The sequence below is a fragment of the Ursus arctos genome, unplaced genomic scaffold, assembly GCF_023065955.2.
Source record: "Ursus arctos isolate Adak ecotype North America unplaced genomic scaffold, UrsArc2.0 scaffold_21, whole genome shotgun sequence".
In the NCBI taxonomy this organism is placed as follows: domain Eukaryota; kingdom Metazoa; phylum Chordata; class Mammalia; order Carnivora; family Ursidae; genus Ursus; species Ursus arctos.
The window spans coordinates 1,045,416-1,067,025 of record NW_026622886.1 but is presented as its reverse complement, the minus strand read 5'-3'; the positions used below and the strand labels follow the sequence as shown (position 1 = coordinate 1,067,025).

Here is a 21,610-nt window from a genome sequence, read left to right as displayed (position 1 = left end):
TATCTGGGACATTGCTTAAAGCTGCTATTAGTCTAGAATTTATAGCGTGCCTTTGTGGGTTTGTTTCTCTTTTAACTATTAACCATCCCCCTCTCTTCTCCCTCTGTTCCAAGGGCTGTTATGCAATGTGGAAGATGGGAGTGTAACAGACCTCTGTATTGAAGGTAAGGTGAAACTGTGTGTACCTAGTATGCGAAGCTGAGGATATTAGCCTGAATTGTAGCTCTGGTTATTTGAGACCTTGATGAAATAAATGTTTCATTTTGGCGACAGATCAAGAAAGCTCAGTTGTCAATCACTAAGTCTGCACTTCTTTCTCAGGCACCTACTCCATGCCAAGACTGTATCAGACACTAGGGATACATAGATGGGTAAGACATGGTTCCTGCCCTCTGACAGTTTACAGTTTGGAGGAGAGATTGGCTGGCAAATAGTGAGAGCTGATGAACACTGTTAGAAGGGCATGTACAAACTCTGTTTTCATTCCATCCACATTGGTTGGTTGGAAGCTGTCAGCACATAGATGATGGTAAAAGCTGTGGAAATGTGTCATCTTACCTATAAAGGGCTCAAGAAGTGGGGTGCCTGGCTGGCTCAGTCAGAAGAGCATATGACTCTTGATCTTGGGGTCATGAGTTCTAGCCCCATGTTGGGTGTAGAGATTACTAAAATAAACAAATAAACTTTAAAGGGCTCAAGGAGAAAGAAGACAGGAGCATTGGGATAGGAGAATCCTTACAGAAAGAACAAGAATTGTACCAGTTAGGCTCTAGCCAGGAAACAGAAACCACACAAGTTATTTAAACAGGAAAAAACTTTAATGTAAAGAATTATTAACTGGGTAACTGAAGGCAAAAAGAGAACACCAAGTTTTCACAGGGGTAGCAGTTTGAGAAAGTAGCTCCTACTGTTAGGGCTGAGGAAACAAAAGGAGGTTAGAATTACTAAAACGTAAGTTTTCTCTGAGGAAAGGATGCTGCTTATCTGCTCATGTGACCATCCAGCCACACAGTTAGCAGCTGTAACAGATCATGAGTTAATATGATCTGTATATCCCTCTGACCATCTCTCAGTCTAGATCATGTGGACAAACAAATATACCACTTGAAGTTCTGACCACTGGCAGGAATGGGGAGATTTCCCTTCACCATTCAGCCGCTCTTGAGTGGGGCTATAATCCTAAAACCATCCACTTCTAGTTGGTGCCAGCATAACTTGCAAACCTTCATCAGACCCCAAGAATTTACTGAGGTGGTAAGCACTAGATAGAGACTGCAAAGCCAGAGAGAGAAAAAGGACTTGCTCCTTCCTCACTGTTTCCTGTTTGCTGCCTGCCTTCTTTGTATTTCTATTATCCTAGAATGCTTCTTTACCTTGGAAGTGGCAGAGACTTTCTGCAGCAGCAGCTAAATCTAATTTGTAGCTTTTTCCAGACTTGCAGAGCCAGCCTCTTCTTCACTGCGCCTCTAACATACCATCAGAAGCATCACAAATGATTGTATAGAAGGACAGGTTTGGGGTTGAGAGATAATATTATAGGCAATTACTGGCATGGGAACTCACCCATAATTCTATTTTCTAGTATATGAAAGAGCAAATTGTGAGGAGGAAAAAAAGAGATAATATAAAATAGTAGTTTTCAACCTTAGCTTCACAACAGACTTACCTGGGTAACTTAAAAAATATCCAAATGCTTAGGCTCTTTCTCTAGAGATTCTGATTTAATTGGTCTAGAGTGGAAGTTGGGCATTAGTATTTTTTTTAACTTCCTAGGTGATTCTAATGTGCAGCCTAATTGTGAACCACTAATACAAAAGAATGAAGAAGCCAGAAATCCTTTGGCTTAGATATGTACACACAGTTTAACTGGGGAGATAGAAAAGACTATACTGGTAAGACAAGCAAATGACTTTGAGTAGAAAGGCTATGAAAGGTGAAGTGTGAGCCAGGGGTTGTCTTCTGGTTAGTAATGCTACTGTGTCTGCTCAGTCCTTATCCAGCTTACAACTCAGCTGAAGTTAGAGCAGATCATTCATTGCCTGCTGGATGAATGCCACAAAGAGGTCAGTAAATAGCTGTGGGTTCTTGAGTACCCCTCAGAATCCTCAGATGACAGAGCTGGGCCCACCCCTCTTTGGATAGATAAATGGGAAGATTGAAATACAGAGAGAAAGGGACCTGCATGAGGTCACTGAGTCAGTGGCAGAGCCAGAGCTAACTAAGGCTTGGGTCTTCTGATCCTGCTCTGCTACTGTTTGTAGCTTCCATCCTTCCCCTTTCAATCTTCCAAATGCTACCTGTGTGGTAAAGTCCCATCTTTCTGATATAATCATTCCATGGCTATTCTTTATGTTCTTCTAAGTACAACATGGATTTCCTTGATCAGTTTATCAAGGAAATATGTTTACTATGTCTTGGCTTGGTCTTTTTATTTGGTTTGAATTGTATACAGTATTTTATACTGAAGTCATTTGCCTTTATCAGCATCTAAGGCAGGCACTGAGTGGGTATATTTCACCTGCCTTCCTCAAGATAGTCAAAGATACCAATTCAATAAGTAGCTTTTGCATTGTGTTTAGGATTTAGGAATAATATCAGAATCACTTTTTATTTTTTATTTTTTGCAAAAGGAAGACAGATGTTTATCTTAACACCAAGAGCACCATGTAATTATAAATTATACTAAATTATCATTTCATTATAATTACTCTGCATATGATTAATATATCAGGTTGAATTTATAATTATATATATCAATACTTATCATTATGATGGTGCCACTTAACCCTTTTGAGCACTTTCTATATGCTAGGCACTGTATTGGGTAGTTTATGCACAGTATCTCATTTAGTTCTAACAACACTGTGAAGTTGATACTATTATTATTTCCCACCAGAAGAATTAAGAATCTTAAGATGCTATAGGTAGTCACTAGAAAAGGGAAATATATGCTATTGACTCTCCCTATAAACCATCAAACATAGGGCCTGGCAAATAGTGTTCAATAATGGCTATGAGAATGATAATAATACTTTTTTTTTTTGCACTGAGCCAGAATTCTGTCTTTATGATGTTCCCAACTTTCACCCTCCAGTGTCTGGCTCTATAGAAGACAAAATATGCTGATTTTAATTCAGTTTAACAGTCACGTACTGAGCTAGGTACTGAGCACTCTGAGAGGAATCTGACTCAGAGCCTTTCCCCAGGGTCTTCCCAGTCCAACAGGGGAGATAGACACTTAGTTAAAGAGGCTGATTACTGATTGTGTTGAGAGAGACATACAATATAGGCTTTGGTCTGGATAGAGAAAGATACATTTTGGTGGGAGATCTGTCCTGATCCTCATTATAGAGCAGAGTGTGTTTACTTTCTATAGCTGTGTGACATGCCTTCCATGAGAGGCAGCCTGGCCACCCTGACCTTTCTTGGCAAGTTGGTGGATGCCATCCCTCCCCTGGCAGACAAGCTTGTAATGGAGCACAGTGAGTGACCTCTGGGGAAGAGCTGCCACTGCCCTTTTACCTGCTTTGATCACACTTCCATCTGGGTGGTCTGTTCGCTATATACACCGGGGAAGTCTTTACTTTCCTTCTGTAGGTTTTAGTTTTCCCATCTGCAAAATGTGCTCTATGTTGGCCAAGTTGAAAAAAGTATTTCTTGACTTTGGTCTTGAGCTATTTCGATTCACTATGTTAACACAAGCTAATTAAATACCTACTTTTGAACCTTCCTTTGGGTGAAAGGAGGAATTCATTCTGGAATATGGAAGTACTTTTTTCTATCAGTAAAATGCAAATAAATATCTCACAGAGTATTTACCCCAGGGTAAATCACTGAACTTCTCTAAGCCTTGGTTTTCCCTTCTGGTTAAGTGCCCAGAAATAATTTATTATGGGGGATTATAGGGGATTACCATTACTACCCAACTGGGCACAATAATTTAGAGTTTCTTACAGCTGTTGACATTGTGAGGTTTCCCCGACCCCTTGGTTGTTTTATGGACAGGTGACCTGATGGAGCATTTGTTGAGAGGTTTAGTGTACCCCAATGAGGGGGTGCAAGCTTCTGTCTGTTACCTCTACGGGAAGCTGTACTCCTCACCAGTGGCCGCTGAGACACTTTCAGGCCATTTCCGGGAGAAGCTGTGTCCTCTCTTCCTTTCCACCCTGGATGGTGCCCAGACAAAGGAGCTACAGATCAACTGTTTGGGTAAGATGTAGGACTGGAGAGAAAAGAGAGAAAGCTTTTGAGGTTTCGCTTGAGGACTTGAGATGTTGGCTCTCTGGTGGTGGGGAAGTTTGCTGCTTTGCAAAGGGTAGAGGTCATGGGTTTGGGAGATAAGATGCACAGACTGACAGATGCCTAGAGTTGGTGCGGCATCTTAAGAATGTTGCCTTTGGGCTCGTGGGTGGCTCAGGTGATTAACCGTCTGCCTTCTGCTCAGGTCGTGATCTCAGGGTCCTGGAATTGGCCCCACGTTGGCTCCCTGCTCGGCGGGGAGTCTGCTTCTTCCGCTCCCTCTATCCCACCCCCCACTCATTCTCTCTCGCTCACTCTCTCTCAAATGCATAAATAAAATCTTTTTTAAAAAAGAATGTTGCCTTTGGAAGGAAAAGAAAAAAAGAAAGGGCACAACAGTTTTCTGCCTCTGGTTTTTATTGCCTGTCCTTGTGTATCCTGTTTTGCTGCCAAGTTAATCTTCACACTGCACAGCTTGTGTTCTCTCGGTTTCCTATTTGAAAAATCATCTATGGTCCCTCTGGCCTCCAGGGCGATGTGCAGGTGTTTTTATTTGTTATTTGAGGCTCCTTAGGAACCCCAGTGTACCCTTCCAGCCTCATCTGCTGCTTCCTTACATAGGTACACAAGATCTATCAAGTGCTTCTGAATAGGGAGCTTTCTCATTTTTGACAGAGCACATGGGCACTATGATTGGTGACTGGATGAGGGACTGTTCCAAAGCAGGAGCTACAGAGAAAAGCATAGTCTCAGTGACAACAGTTTCTTTTCACAGTTTAGGCCAAGAGCTCTGTTATGAACAGTCCAGTCACGCATCGTGAGTGTTCATTTTGGGCCAGGCCCTGTGCCAGGCTCTGGGGTCATAAAGATGATCAAACCCAAGCTCTACTCTGAAAGAGCTCGTAACCTGTATGGAAAACAGATGTGGACAATTAGAGCCTGGTGTGATAAGTGTTGTCATGGCGGTTGCACAGAAAAGTGTGGGATTCTGGTCAACATTGTATTAGAGATCTTTGCCAGAACAATGAGGCCAGAAAAAGAAATAAAAGGCATCAAAATTATGAAGGAAGAAGTCAAACTGTCTCTGCAGATGCCATCATTTTATATGTAGAAAACCCTAAAACTTCACCAAAAAACTGTTAAAATTAATAAATGAATTTAGTAAAGTTACAGGATATAAAATCAGTTGTTTTTCTATATACTAACAGTGAATTATCTGAAAAAGAAATTAAAACAATCCCATTTATAACAGCATTAAAAATAACAAAGTACTGGGGCATCTCGGTGGCTCAGTAGGTTAAGCGGCTGACTTTGGCTAAGGTCATGATCTTGGGGTCCTAGGATTGAGCCCCACTACAGGATCTGCACTCAGTGGGGAGTCTGCTTCTCCCTCTCCCTCTGCCCGCTTCCTTTTTTTTTTTTTTTTTAAGATTTTATTTATTCATTTGACAGAGAGAGGGACAGCCAGCGAGAGAGAGAACACAAGCAGGGGGAGTGGGAGAGGAAGAAGCAGGCTCCCAGCGGAGGAGCCCGATGCGGGGCCGGATCCCAGAACGCCAGGATCACGCCTTGAGCCGAAGGCAGACGCTTAATGACTGATCCGCCCAGGCGCCCCCCTCTGCCCGCCTCCAACCTGCTCATGCTCTCTCAAATAAATAAAATCTTAAAAAAACCCAACCCCACAAAATACTTAGGAACGTCTAAGGAGACATGAAGAAGTTTCCAGAGGATGTCCAAGGGGCTACCTTGGGTGTACTCTGGTGCCTATACTCCTCTTGCCTCATCTCCCAACCCTTTCATTTTCTAGGTTTACTGAGGCAGCTGCTGAAGTATGACCTCTTTGTGTCCGTGATCATGAACAAGTCTGCACTGGCAGAAAGTACTGAGGGTGTTGAGGGGCCACCAGGAAAGACCTCATTGCCTTTGGTGCTCAAAAAGGTGATTGTCTTGTGATTCCTGGTCTCTAGGTTCAATAACAAGGGAACCCAAATGACTTCTGGCCCTTGTATCACTCCTGTCTAAGATTTCCAAGGTGTTTTCTTACTCATCCAAACAATATGCTGTTAGAGTACTGAAAGTACAGTTGATCCTTAAACAACTCAGGGGTTGGGGCACTGACCTCTCACCCGTGCAGTTGAAAATCCACTTATAACTTTCAACTCCCCCAAAACTTAACTACTAATACCCTGCTTTTGACCAGAACCCTTACTGGTAACAAACATTTCATTACCACACAGTGTGTATGTTATATGTATTATATACTTTATTCTTACAATAAAGTCAGCTAGCGGAAAGAAAACGTTATTAAGAAATTCATAAGGAGGAGAAAATATTTGTAGTACTGTACTGTATTTATTGAAAAAAATCCATGTGTAAATGGGCCTGTGCAGCTCAAACCAATATTGCTCAGGGGTCAACTGTAGGTTTTATTTCAGTTGTGAATCCTTATATACACCTCTTCTCCTTAACATCTGGGCTGGCTGATAATGCAGAATACAGGCAGCAACAGAAACAAAGCTATCTCAGTTGTTTTAGGGATAAAACTCAAGCTTCTTAGCTTGGTATCTAGAGCCCTCTTTCTCTGGATCCTGCTTATCCCTTCAGCCTTATTAATCTGTCTCTTCCACCCCACAACCTAGTGCTCCAGCCATATGTAACTTCCCCCTGGCCTTGCATGTGCTAGGACACGCTGTCTCTGTGCCTGTGCAGATGCTCTTCCCCTTTGCCTTTAAAGCCTTTCCCCGCTCCTTTGTCTATTGATCCTTCAAGGCCTATAGGGGTCCCTTGTCCTCTTGGTTCCTTTACATAGAATGTGCCTTATGTCACAGTGCTTACTTCACCATATTGTGTACTGGGAGTTTCTTTGGGGCAGGACCTGAGTTTGGCTGTATTTCTCTGCAGTGCTCAGCACAGGGCTTGGCAGAGCTACTTATCCTCATCTGATATTGGGGATATCATTGATTGACCAGATTGTGGGACTCCTTCTGCAGGAAGGAGGGGGAGCCCTGATCAGAAGTGGCAAAGGGCAGTTGGGGATGAATAAAGTAGGTATTAAAAAGCCAGTGTAAGCTGCTCCTCCTTGTTTCCCTGGGATGCCTCTAGAAAGATCCATTCAGGGCCTGTGAACTCCGAAGAGCAAGTCCTGTGTCTCTGAACCAGAAAATCTCATATTGGGTTCTTTTCTGTGCTCATTTTGTTGCTGCCATCCTGGAGTCCACGGTAACATCTAGCTAGAACATTTGATCGCAGGCTCAGCAGGGCACAAGGTCTTGTGTCCTCACAGTGCACCAAGGCAGCATAGTGGTCCCTAGGGGGACAGGACTTTGCAGAGACAGGAATCTTGGTTTAGGGGTCCTATCATCCATTCATATATGGAGACTGTTCTTTTGACAATTTTGGGTGATCAGTGTATTGTTTTACTACAGCAACCAGCAAGGTTGGGGCTATGGTGAGAGGAGTGAGGCACTTGTCTTAGGTGTAAAATTAAAGCGGGTGCTCAAAAACTCAGCAATCAAGACAGATAATATTTTAATGCAATATTTTTTTTAAAAAAATCAAATATATTGTTTAAAACAATCAATGCAAAAATTCATAATGAACAAAATACCAAAATTTTAAATAAAGAGAAGACTGACATGTATCCTTTTACCTCTGTTCTGGCATTTTTGTCAGAGTCTAATGCTATTCCTTCCTGCTTTTGCCTGCTAATTAACTTGTTCTTCCAAAATTCACGTCCCTGGGAATATATTGTCAATGTTTGTGTCCCTGTTGTTGCAATGTTGATTCATTCCTTTAGTCAGACACATACTGAGCACTAATGCGATATGTCATCACTGTGTTAGGCACTGGGAATATCATGGTATGTAAATGGATGAGTTCCTTGCCCTTGCGTGGTCTAGTGGGAAAGGCAGGTAATGAACAAGTAAATGAACAAGCAAAGTAATTCTTGTTTTGCTACAAAGGAAATAAAGAGGAGATGAGGTAGTGAGGAAGGCCAGCTATGGGCTGGGTAGTCAGGCAGGGCTTCTCTGAAGGGTTGATGCTTGAGCTGACACTTGAAGAATTAAAGTAAGCCAATGATCAATTATACCTCAGTGAAGCTGAAAATAAATAATTAATTAAATAAGTAAGCAACCTAGTGATATGAAGAATGGGTAGAAAAACATTTCAGGCAGAGAGAATAGCAAATAAACGCCAGAGGAAGGGGGATGCTTGATGTGTTCCAGAAGCAGACGGAGGCCAATGGGATGGATGGTGGGTGGAATGTGAAGTGGCCAGAGATGAGTCTAGAGATTAAGCAGGGAAAATTGTGCAAGGCCTGATGGGTCATGGGAAATAATTAGGACTTTTTTTTTTTTTTAAAGATTGTTATGTATTTATTTATTTATTTTAATGGTATGTTAGTCACCATACAGTACATCATTAGTTTTTTATGTAGTGTTCCATGATTCATTGTTTGTGTATAACACCCAGTGCTCCATGCAATACGTGCCTTCCTTAAGACCCTTCACTGGGCTTGCCCATCCCCCCACCCCCTCCCCTCTAAAACCCTCAGTTTGTTTCCCGTAGTCCATAGTCTTTCATGGTTCTTCTCCCTCTCTGTTTCCCCCCCATTCATTTTTCCCTTCCTTCTCCTCACGATCTCCTTGCTATTCCTTATGTTCCACAAATAAGTGAAACCATATGATAATTGTCTTTCTCTGCTTGACGTATTTCACTTAACATAATCTCCTCTGGTTCCATCCATGTTGATGCAAATGTTGGGTAATCATTCTTTCTGATGGCTGAGTAATATTCCATTGTATACATGGACCACATCTTCTCTATCCATTCATCTGTTATTTATTTGACAGAGAAAGAGAGAGGGGGAGCACAAGCAGGGGGAGCAGGAGAGGGAGAAGCAGGCTCCCAGCTGAGCAGGGAGTTGGACGTGGGGCTCTATCCCAGGACCTGGGATCATGACCTGAGCTGAAGGCAGATGCTTAATCGACTGAGCCAGCTAGGTGCCCCAATTAGGACTTCTAAAAATTTTCATAATTAATTTTGTTTATGATGGAAAGCTAGGATTGAAGTGTTTTTTTCTCAACATAATAAAGAATATGCACTTTAAACCAAGAATCATTGTTTTGCTAAACAGTTGAATATCATTTTTCTAAGATATATTTTTTTCACATTTTAGCAGCTCTGAAATTGGAAGACATTTTACCATCAATAGTGTGTCATAGTTTAATTATAGCTCTTTTCTTTTAGTGGCGTATAAAATAATGGTTTGCCTTACATCAATAACATCTTGAAATACATGTCATTTCCTATGTAAAAGAGAACAGGATAAAGATTAAGGACTATCTAGAAACTCATTTACATACTAATAGAAAGGCTGGTCAATCATGTGTCCATTTTTAAGTCTGACATGACTGAGATGGGTTTAAACTTGCAGTCCTCAGATGCGTCTCTACCAGATATGAGTGTGACTTGGTCCTTTTCCTCTGAAGCTCTAAAACCAGACACACTATCTTTTGTCTCATGATATATGTTCTACTTGCCATTTTCCCACAGGAGGCCAGTCTCTCCTACCCTTAAAATCTGCAGTTGCAGTTAACCCTTTCCTTGACTTCTTTTTTTTTTTATAGAAGTTTTTTTTTCTTTAAGATTTTATTTATTTATTAGAGAGTGAGCGACCGTGAGGGAGAGGGAGAGAGAATCTGAAGCTGACTCTACATTGAACGCAGAGCCCAGTATGGGGCTCGATCCCATGACCCAGAATCATGACCTAAGCCAAAACCAAGTTGAACACTTAACTGACCGAGCCACCCAGTTGCCCTCCTTTTCTTGATTTCTGAAAGTGTCACGGGACTCCTAATAGGTATGGTGTCCAGTAGCAGTTTGGATGTTATTCAGAGTACAATGGAAATTCATTGAAATGTTTGGAGTAGAGGAATAACCTGATCTAAAACTTTGGTGGAGGAGGCGTCTCTGCTATAGGAAGACTCCTAGATTTAGATGTGGCTGACCTGGGTTTCGGTCTTAGCTTTGCCACTTAGTAGCTGTGTGGCCTGGAGTAAGTGACTTAACCTTCTTGAGCTTTAATTCCTTCCTCTGTGTGTTGAGAGTCTCCAAGGCCACCCCCAGGTTCAAGGATTTACTAGGAGGATTCACAGGACTCAGTAGACAGTCATACTCATGGCTATTATTTATTACAGTGAATGGATACAAAGCAAAATCAGCAAAAGGAAAAGGCATATGGGGTAAAGTTCCTGGGAAAACTAGGCACAAGATTTTGAAATCCTCTCCCAGTGAAGTCAGACAAGGATGCACTTTATTCCTCCAGCAATGAATTGGGGCAACATGTGTGAGATGGTGCCTGGCAGGGAGGCTCATTAGGGTCTCTGTGCCCAAAATTTTTATTGGGGGCTGACTGGTCATGTTGGCACCCTCTGCCCAGCGCATACCAAAATTCCAGACTCCCAGAAGGACGGCAGGTATTCAGCATAGACTACATTGTACAAATAGTTTAGTCACAGAGAGTCACTCTTATTGTTTCTGGGAGTGGTAGACCCCCTCCTGAAATCCAACTTTCCAAACCCAGTCAATGACCAACTTTACAGACGGGCCTTTCTAAGGATAACAGCCTCATGCCTGCATTGTTAGTTCTTTTTAGCAAACTCTGTAAAATGAGACTCACAGTAAAACCTTCCCTTGTTATCTTTCAGGCTTGTTGCAAGCATCAAAACCAGATGAGGGCTGTGAAAGTACTTTTGTCAATGAAGGCCCAAACCCTTCTTGGTGACAGTTTTAGTGTTCTTTGATGCCATTGTGTTCTTCTGTTTCCCACCTGCTGTTCTTCATAGAGACCCCTTTCCATAATCCGTAACTGCTCTCCCTGAGCACCACCCTGTGCCCGACGCTGGATAGGCCCTCTGTCAGTGGTGTGACTGTGGCACTTTTTGTTGCTTATTTCTCCAGCTTCTCCTCTCTAGAGACGAGACTCTGCAGGTGGCCAGTGCCCACTGTATAACTGCGGTGCTGGTCCACTCCCCGGTGAAGCATGCCCCAGCCTTCATCCATGCCGACATCCCAGGTAGGGAGCTCCTTCTAATCTTTTTTTTTTTTTTTTTTTTTAAAGATTTTATTTACTTGACAGAGAGAGACACAGCAAGAGAGGGAACACAAGCAGGGGGAGTGGGAGAAGGAGAAGCAGGCTTCCCGCTGAGCAGGAAGCCCGATGCGGGGCTCTATCCCAAGACCCCAGGATCATGACCTGAATCGAAGGCAGATGCTTAATGACTGAGCCACCCAGGCGCCCCTCAAATTGGCTGTTTTATGGATAAGGAAACTGAGGATCAAAAAAGGGAAATAACTGGTGTAAATTTACAAGGCTGGTCACTGGCAGAGAAGGGTATGCAGTCAAGCCTCTCTGGCTCTAAAAACTTCTCTTGGCATCATGCTGTTACCTATCCTGGGAATTAAGAGACCTGAGCTCCAATCCCACCTCTACCACTAACAATAGCTCTTTCCGGGTCTCGGTTTCCTCACCTGTTAAAAAGATGAGGTTAGACCATAAGACTGAGGTTTATTTGTGAATTCATGATCACGTCTCATGGAGACAGTGTGTGAACTGATGAAGTAATAGGTGTGAGGTGCTGAATAAATCCAAGGGCCTAGCTTTAGTGATGGGATTGTGATCACACGACTGTCATTTATTGTTTTCTCCCCTCTCCCGGCCAGAGTTCCTCTTTGAGCACCTTTCCTCTTCCAGCGAAGTGCTTGTGTGGTCCAGCTACAATTGCTTGATACTCCTGGCAGAAGAGCCGCTCTTCTTTTCCAAGTGCCACACGGTATACGGTTGGTAGTGGGAGTCCTATACTAGCTCTGGGTAGGGTGATGGCCAGCACTTTTTTTTTTTTTTTAAGTAGGCTATATGCCCAGCGTGGAGCCCAATGCGTGACTTGAACTCATGGACCCTGAGATCACGACCTGAGCTGAGATCAAGAGTCAGATGCTTAACTGACTGAGACACCCACACAGCCCTAGGGTGGTCAGTACTCTGAAGCTGGGTAGCAGTAGGAATGATGGGGGCTAGCCTACACCTTGGAGGAGAGTGCTAGGTCCGGTCATTTCCATCAGCCCCAACTCATTACCAGATTCCATATGCAAGCAGTGATATTCAGACAGTTCCCTTCACTGATTAGCAGGAGTCTATTATGTTTGGCAAGAGAAAGGTAGTCCTATTAGCCCCTGAATGAATTCCTCCTTTACCTTAAGAACAACTTTACTCAGCCTTGGGTTCAGTCTTTTCCTGTCCTCCAGATATGTGTCCGTCTAGTTAGTCCCTACGTTTAGCTGATTCTTTCTTTCATGGTTTCTTGAAACTGTCCCTTCCTCTTCCTTCCTGGTGATACTTTTTTTGTCTGGGACTTTTTATATCGTGTCTGGATTTTTAGACGGGACACATTCAGTCATTCATTTTATATTCTATGTTCCTATTCTGTGCCAGGCACCAGGCTGGGACCTAGAGATTTAGCGATAGCTATAATGTGGTCCTTGTCCTCTGGAAGGGGAGAGAGAGAGACAAACGAGCCAATTAGGGCTGTGCCAGAGGGAAGTATGGGAGGTGTGGGAGCTCAGTGGAGGCCCATAGCTCTGTCTGAGTGGATCAGGGAAGGCTTCCGTGAGAAGTGGAGGTCTGACCTGATTCTTTGAGAAGGAATAGGAGTGTGTCTAGTGGAAAAGGCACAATTCAGTCAGTAGGCATTTACTAAAAACCTCGAGTACCAGGGCCTGTGCTAGGGCTTGTGCTGAGTTTCAGGGAGACAGAGATGAATCAGATAAGGACCTGCCCTCAAAGATCTCACAGCCTCATCCCATCGGTTCAATCTTGTCAGGGCCCCTCTGTGAGGGGCCACCAGCAAATATGTGGGGTCCAGAGCCTCTCACTGCTGGGCAGGCAGTGAAGGAACTACCACGCACTGATCCCTGGCGTCTGCCATGTCATTTTGAGATAGGGATCGAGTCAGTGGTGAGGAGTCTACAGGGAAGCCTGAGGATGAACAACACAGAGCTACATAAGCAGGGCCTGCTGCTTTTTGCTGAGATCCTGACTCGGTGAGCAAAACGATGGGGTGTCAGGCCTGTAGTGGCCAGACTGGAGAAGGAAAGAAGTGTTTATTCCTGGTGGTGTCAGTGATAGGCATTCACTTATTCGTTGCTCATTTACCATTTCTCAGGCAGCCAGAGGAGATCAAGCTGTTCACAAGCTCAGCCATGTGTAGAGATGCTGGCCGTGCTCTCCAAGAAGCAGTGAGCAGCCCTGTGCTGGAGGTGGCTGCTGAGGCAGTGAAGGCTATTTCTGCCTTTCTGAGGTGAGAGACCCAGGCAGGCTGAACTTCCCACCTCTGTATGCCCAGTGGGCCAGGTCAAGCCAGGGCAGCTTCCAGGCGGTACTTGTCCTTTAGATCAGGGAAGTTTTCTTGAATTTTTTTCTTTCCAATACTCTGTTCACTATGTTCTGTCTTTCTGGAACTGCCATTCAAATGTTGGACCTGGACTGGTCCTCTAATTTTCTTTGTTTTCTGACAGTTTTCATCTTTTTGTCATTATGCACTAGTTTCTGGGAAATTTTCTTGACTTTATCTTTCAACCCTTCTACTGTGTGTCTTATTTTTGCTTTCATATTTTTAATTCGGCATAGTTCTTTCCAATTCTCTGCATGTTTTTTTTTTTTTTTTAAATTTAAAGTAAGCTTTACACCCAATGTGGGCTGGAACTCATGACCCTGACATCAAGAGTCACATGTTCCACTGACTGAGCCAGCCGGGTGCCCCATCTGCATGTTTTTATTATTTTGTTTTATTTTCTTAAAGACTTTATTTTTATTTATTTGAAAGAGAGAGAGCAAGCGAAAGAGCATGAGCAGTGGGGAGGGACAGAGGGAGAGAGAGAAGTAGACTCCCTGCTGAGCAGGGAGCCTGATGCAATGCAATGCAGGGCTCTATCCCAGGACCCGGAGATAATGACCTGAGCAGAAAGCAGACGCTTAACCAACTGAGCCACCAGGCACCCCCCATCTGCATGTTTTTAAATAGCATTTTATTCTATTTATTTCATGGATGTAATTTTTAAAAAAAATCTCTGTCTTTTGTTTTAGCTCAGACTATTCCTCTATTTCCTTTCTACAAATTGTTCTCCCTGCCTGAAATGCTCTTCCCTAAAATCTTTGCACAACTGGCTTCTTCCCATCATTCAGGTCACATTCAGAGCATCTTTCCCTAAATGACCCATTAGGCTGTTCTAGCACCAACCAAACACTTGATAGTTCTTGTTTATTCATTTGTTTTGTGTCTCTCCTCACTGTAATATAATCTCCAAGTGATCAGGGACCATGTCAGTTTGCTCACTACTATACGCCTCAGTCCTGAAAGCACATGAATGAAGGATGTCAAAATGGATGGTAAGACTAAGAGATCCTAGGATCAGGATAGGAAATTATTCCTTAGCAAGATGCTTGATATCTTGGAAAAAAGTAATGGAAGAAACATTTATTTATATAATAACTTTTATTTCCATGTTTTCACTTCTAAAAATCTAACAAAGTAATATATTCAAATAATAAGAAATAAAATATACAGGTTTATGATAAAAAAGAACAATTCTCTGTCCCCACTTCCTAAAGGAAACTAACTGTAACTCATTTTGGTTTTGGTTCTGGTGATTATCTCCCTACATCTAAACAATATGTTGTCACTTTATTTACCAATTTAGGACATTATTCATTGAGTCACCAGTAAGAAAGACCAAGATTTAGATCATATTATTTTGTCTTCTCTATATTTCTCTGGAATTTTTGGTACTTAATATTTTATGTCTTCAAATCTTTAAATAGTATACTTAAAACTTGTATTTCTTGTTCCCTCAACTTCAAGCAGTATCCCTTGACTCCCTTCTTGGTTAGCTGAGTCTATTAGCATCTGACTTTTCCTTTCTCCTCCCCACCTTCTACTTCTCAATGTCAGTCAGCTGTACCTTTAATTTTACATGGTAAAGGTTGTTAATATTTATAGTCTCTTCTGTAACCATATTTAAGTCTTCGTGATTCGTGATTCGACTCTAGGTTCGTTCTAAAAATGGCAACAAAAAATAACATTTACATTACAATGACTTCAGTCTGTCTCTTTTCCCCCTCTGTCCTTTCTTGGATTTGAATCCCTAAATCTGGGGCATGAATCCCAGTGAGGGGGAGATGAGTAAACCAACAGGGTAACAAAGGTACAGAGGAAGAGCAGTGTCAATTAGAGGTACCCAGGTAGAACTGGAAGTCTCCCAGGAGGCCAGTGCTACGGGGGACTGGTAGCACCTTTTAGGGAGGAGGCAGGAGATGTTTGAGCTGTGCTAAGAGGGATGAGAGAGATTGCGGTTTGTGGAAGGACCATGTGGGTGGGAAAGTTTAGGGGTTACTTAGGGTACAGTAGCCGGTCTGGCCAGCAGGTTGTGTGAAGGCGAGCAATACATGAAGAAACTGGGAAAGCAGGTTGGGCCAGAATTGTGGAGAGTGCTAAGCAGGGGGCTGATTATTAATCCTCAGATGATTTTACTTTCCATGTTAATTTCCCAGAATGTTTACCGAGATGGTCCCTCTGAGGTAGAGTGGTTCAGTGGGTCTCTGGGAAGCACAACTGGAAGGAGGAATGAGGAATGAGAACTGCTGAAGAGAATTTAAAGATGGTGGACCCAGAGCTTGACAATCAGTGTAGGATAGAAATTTAGAGCTTCTAGAAATGAAGAAGGAAAGGGAAAATCAAGACTTAACTATATAGAGTAAACTGAGTGCCTGTTAGAAGGCCCGAGAGATTACTCTCAGTGTTCAAAGAAAGGCCCAGGGATGAGGGTTGACATAGATTTCTCCTTAGTTGGTGCACTGGGTTGAATAGCATCCCTCTAAAATTCATGCCCGCCCATAACCTGTGAACGTGACCTTATTTGGTAATAGGGCCTTTGTAGATACAGTTGAATTCATGAGGTCATACTGTGCAGGCTCATAAATCCAAAGACTGGTGCCCTTATAAGGAGAGGGGGATTCGGACATACAGTAACACAGACACAGGGAAGATGGCCATGTGAAGAAGAGGCAGAAAGTGGAATGATGCAGCTATGAGGCAAAGAATGACAAGGATTGCTGGCAACCACCAGTAGCGAAGAGGCAAGGCAGGATTCTTCCCTAGAACCTTTAGAGGGAGCCAACACCTTGATTTCAGACTTCTAGCCCCCAGAACTATGAGCGAATAAATTTCAGTTTTAAGCCATGCAGTTGTGGTAATTTGTTGCAGCATCCCAGGAAACGAATACAACTACCTAATATCCTGTCAAGTAGTCATTCATTCATTTAACATCTTTTTATATTTCTCATCAGTTTATAATGCGTCTAGCTCTGTTTAGGTAAAATGAAAAGACTGAGCTGGCCAGAGACCAGTTGGAGCTTGCAGTTAGACTAGTCTATGACTGTTGCCTCCCTGAATCTATGGAATATGAAAGTTCGAATGGACCCAAAGTGTTACTTTCCACATTTACCCCATACTCACAATGATTGAATCTCCAAAACTAGTTTCTAGTCTTTGCTTATTATTTCTAAGAATGGGGAGCTCACTCCCCCTACATTTTCCCCTTTACTTCTATAGAGTTTGGCTCTTAGGAAGTTCTTATCTGTTCTGAAATAAAGTCTGAGTCCTGATAACATTTCCCTATTGATCATGGTTTTCCTTACCATGGTAACAGAGAGCAAATTTGATCTCTCTTCACCAGGAGAGCTTATTACTAATTGGAGGACAGTGGCCATATACATATCTTGATGCACCTTCAGTTCTAGATAGTACTTCTTTTTCACCAGGAGGTCCTTCTCTGTGAGAAAGCCCTCTGTCTCCTTAATAACAGCAATAATAGTCCCAGCTGTCATTTAAAAGGGCTTACTATCTATTAAGCATCATGCTAAGTGCTTGGCATACGTTATCTAATTTGATCCTTAAAATAATTTTATGAAGAAAGTACTATTACCTCTCATTTAATAGATGAGGAAACAGGGTTAGGGAGGATGTGGAATGTGCACAAAGTCGTGCAGCTAGACAAATATTGGAGCAAGGATTTTTATCAGATCAGATCCCGGACCCATGTTCTGATCCATCACACTGTCCCCCATTGCCTAAGAACCTGAGAGTATCTTGGAATACCCTTACCTTACCCTAAACTTACCTTTGTCTCTCTGGCTGCAGGAAGGACCATCAGAGTGTTCCACCTGTGCAGTACAGGGAACTGCGGGCCTTGCTTGAAGCCATGCTGAGCCGCTGTGCAGATTTTTCCCAGACCCCGCTGAACAGGAGGCCCCTGGTCAGTACACTGCATGCAGCCTGTTTCTTCTGGAGATCATGCCATAATGTGTTTTAAGAAGATAATTGCCTTACCTTTGTATGCCTCTTTATAGCTTTTTCTCATGCACACAGATCTATAATGAGATGTTATTTTTCTCCCCTAATGACAGAGCTGTGACACTTAATAATTGCTGTCCTTATCTTTGCAGATTTGGAAACTGAAGCCACAGGGTTAAATACTTTTTCTCTAAGGTCCAAAACTAGCAAGTATCTGAGCTTGGATAGTAAATCCCAGGGTGTTTTTTCTCAAACCTACTATACCATACCATTTTGTTTTTTATGTCATCCTAGCAGTTATGGTAAACATGCTCACAAAATTATTTAAGGTTGAGTTCACTAGAATCTTAGAAAGAATCTTACCAATGTGCAGTGTTTTGAAACTGATGGCTTTTAATTGTCCATCACTTAAAATATCAGAAAGGATATAGGTAATATGAATGCTGGTTATGTCTTTCAAAATTAACTTTGAAAACTAAGCTTATCACACTGGATGGGGTGGGATTTTCATGCGCTTTGAGCAACTAATTTGGGCATTAGAACCAGTTAGGCTAATGTCTACCAGCCTGTGACAGCTTTCTGCATATAATAGAACAAGAGCCAGTCCTGTGGTTCACAGGGAGACAGATAGTTAATGTTCCCCCTTCTGCCATTTTTTTAAAAGAGCTATTAGATGACTAGATTTTTGAGGATATAATCAAGATCCCCTGGAAAGTGTTGGTGTATGGGAACGCCAGACTCCAGTGAGAAAGGAAGAGATCTGTGGTCCTCCAAGCACAGATTGGGACACAGAGTAGGTACTTGACTAATAGATGCCCCTCTCTCCTTCTCACTTCAGGGCCATGCCTCCAATAGGGATTCAGAGAAGGCCATTCTTCGAAGGGGAAAGTTCCTCCTGAGTACTCTGGAGGGATTTAGAAATGCCTGCAGGTGAGGGACCTTCTGTGGTCCAAGGCAGTATTATGGAGGGTGGAGGTGGAAAAGGATCAGTCTAAGGGTGAAGTTCTAGAAGCAATACTTGATTTCTGATGCTTTGCTGCATACTGAGAGCACTTTGGCTGGGGCAGAGGTTGGGGATGTGTGTGTGGGGAGGAGTGTGTAGAGAAGGTTTGAGGAGGAGGAGCTAGAGTAGGAGGTTTATAAAGATTCCCTCCTGGTGAAGTTTTCGTTACTGTACAATGAGGTTCTGTCTTATTCAGCCTTGTTCCTCTTTCTGAAGCCCTATAGGTGTTTGCTGAATGCTTATTGGACTAATTTAATTCACAGTAACGAATGTTTTTTGAATCTACTCTGTGTCAGGCCTGTGGCTAGACAGTGGGAGTAGAAAGTTAAGGTCAGTTTGACTCCTGCCCACAAGGAGCTTACAGTCTCTTGGGGAAGAGGCAGTTTTGTGTATATATGTGGAATTCCTTAGGTTGTCACAAATCTGGGGAAGGCATTCCTAGAGAGAACAGCATTCATAAAGGCAAAGAGACGTGAAACAGCAAGTAGCATGATATGTTCAGGGAAGTACACGGAGTAGGGTCGAAGAGTCATGTCATAATAATACACGGGAGAGGGGGTGGGGAGCACGCAGCTGGAGGGGTCGCCAAGGACCAGGTCCTCCATCACTGAGGCTTTTGAATTTTCTCCAGATCTGCTGATGGGGATACTTTCTCAGAACCCTGAGCTCAGGCGTCCCTCTGGGAGGGTGCTTCTAACCTTTATGTTGTATAGGTAATGATATACTCACACATTGATTTCTTAGGTTGGCTGTGGAATTCCAGAGCGAGCCTTCAGCCCAGGAGAATCCATTCACAGCTCCTAGTGCCGAGAAGGAAGACACTTTGGAGGCCTTCTCAGAATTTCTTCTCAGTGCCTGTGACTCCCTTTGTATCCCCATGGTGATGGTGGGTTCCCCTGAGCCACAGATAACATGAAGTTTGGGTAGGTGAAGGATGTGAGACTGAGCCAGGCCAAGAGACACAGGCTTCGAGTACTCAACTGGACCTTCTGAGGATCTCCGTGGTATTGTTTTTCAGACACCTTTCCTTTGGTTTTAAAAAGAAAGTGCAGGGGAGCCTGGCTGGCTCAGTCGGTGGAGTGTGTGACTCTTGGCCTTGGGGTTGTGGGTTCAAGCCCACCGTCGGGTGTAGAAATTACTTTAAAATTTTTTTTAAATCTTAAAAAAAAACACCCCAAACCCCAAAAAACCCCAAGGTATGGTGTTTCATTATACACTAACAGATGCCTCTCAAGAAAAAGTAGAAAGCAATAATAATAAAATAATAAATAGGTAGTGTTTATGGAGTGATAAATGCTTCACATTCATTACCTAATTTGATCATCCCAGTGACTGTGTGAGATGGGTGCTATAATTATCCCAATTTAAAGATGAGGTTGTCATGTTCCAATAGTTGTAAAGAAAGTGCATGACAGTGCTGAGATTTGAACCCATGTGTCCTTTTGATTAGTAAAGAACTGTGGTGAATGTCTGTGATTCAGTCTTCACTAAGGAACACACACGTATTTTGTAAAATGAGATTTGGCCACTCCGAAGAGAGACCTGGTCCAAAAGAGCTTCGTTTTGAGCTGACTTGAGATGGGGGTGGTAGGAAGAGCTGGGTTCAGGGTGGCTGACTGCCCGGCTGACTTTGGGTGAGTCCTGTCCTCTTTGAGGTTTGGACATCGTGTGAGCCCGCAAAGTGCCTTTTAGTCGGGGCACCTCCAAACACCTGGGAACAGTAGGTGGGAAGAGGGAGGCATCCTCTGGTTCTGGAGGCAGAGACCTCTTAGAAGAAGCCTCTTGAGGCAGCACGCTGGGCCTCCAGGTGGGTAACCGTCCGGAGCCATGGGCTGCACGCATGCTCTGGTTGGCACTCACTAGCAGTAACACTTGGGCAGTTCACGTTGGTTTCCTCATCTGCTTTATCCTCTTCCTAGACTTACAAAGTGTTAGAATCAGATCTAGAACTAGTTGATAGAATTATATTATTCTTGCTTTCTACTTTTCTGTATTTTATACATTTTCTTGAAGGAGCATGTATTACCTTTCTAAATAAAAACATTTTTAAAAATTTAAAAACCAAAGGAGAGGTATCTATAAGAACCATGTCTCTGAGACCCCAGCTTTTACAGGTAGGGAAGTGAGACACTGAGAGGGGAGTGGGTAACTGACCCCTGGGCACACAGTGACCTTGTGCAGAGCTTGATCTGGAACCCAGGTTTGTCTACTCTTAATCCAGAGCTCTGTCTGCTACATCAGGCCACCTCATGACTGGAGTGTTCAGAGGTCAAATGAAAAATAAATGTGAAGATGGTTTGTAAACTATATCATTTTTACTGATGGCTGTAGTCATAGAAACTTGAGTGTCAGGGAGGGGTGCCTGGCTGGCTGTCGGTAGAGCACTTGACTCTTGATCTTAGGGTCATGAGTTCAAGCCCTATGTTGGGTGTGGAGCCTACTTAAAAAAAAAAAAAGAAAGAAACTTGAGTGTCACTCTGTGTTATAGTTTAGAAAGTACTTTTTACACATCAGATCTCATTTGTTTCCGGGAGCTAGGTCTTGTTATTTCTGTTTTACTCTTTTTGGTACAGAGACCCAGAGAGGTAATGTGTCTTACACAACTTATTAAGTGGTGGATATAAGCCTTGAAGGCAGGCTTGTGACTTTAGGTTTCCGAGCTATTCTTGTGCTTTTCGAGTGAAAGGGGTTAGTCTATTGTTGCAAGATTTGATGCCAGTTTTGCTGATGCTTTCTTCTTCAGAGGCTCAGTCCTGGTGGGTTGTGTTCTCCCTCCTGGTTCTTTGCAGAGGCACTCAGAGCAGGCCACCCACCCAAACTTGATGGAAGTTTTCCTCTCGATTCTACACAGCCTCTTTGTCATCGTTCCCCACATGAAGGAGAAGTTCTCCAAGAAGCTCGGTAGGCGGCAGGCAAGTGTGGAAGTTGGGAGGGAGGCAGATGCTCAGAGTATCCAAAG

At 43.0% G+C, this 21,610-nt stretch overlaps 1 protein-coding gene across 1 annotated transcript in view; it reads left to right on the top strand.

Annotated features, from left to right (window-relative positions):
• MEI1 (meiotic double-stranded break formation protein 1) overlaps window positions 1-21,610 on the top strand; it is a 71,858-nt gene that overhangs the window by 3,795 nt on the left and 46,453 nt on the right. Inside the window, exons 3-15 of the mRNA XM_026479534.3 lie at window positions 114-164; window positions 1,990-2,063; window positions 3,377-3,482; window positions 4,006-4,209; window positions 6,047-6,177; window positions 11,203-11,317; window positions 11,965-12,081; window positions 13,242-13,341; window positions 13,464-13,598; window positions 17,496-17,610; window positions 18,487-18,578; window positions 19,396-19,537; window positions 21,441-21,552. Coding sequence (XP_026335319.2) covers window positions 114-164; window positions 1,990-2,063; window positions 3,377-3,482; window positions 4,006-4,209; window positions 6,047-6,177; window positions 11,203-11,317; window positions 11,965-12,081; window positions 13,242-13,341; window positions 13,464-13,598; window positions 17,496-17,610; window positions 18,487-18,578; window positions 19,396-19,537; window positions 21,441-21,552 — 1,494 coding nt within the window. The remainder of the gene's footprint in view (window positions 1-113; window positions 165-1,989; window positions 2,064-3,376; window positions 3,483-4,005; window positions 4,210-6,046; window positions 6,178-11,202; window positions 11,318-11,964; window positions 12,082-13,241; window positions 13,342-13,463; window positions 13,599-17,495; window positions 17,611-18,486; window positions 18,579-19,395; window positions 19,538-21,440; window positions 21,553-21,610) is intronic.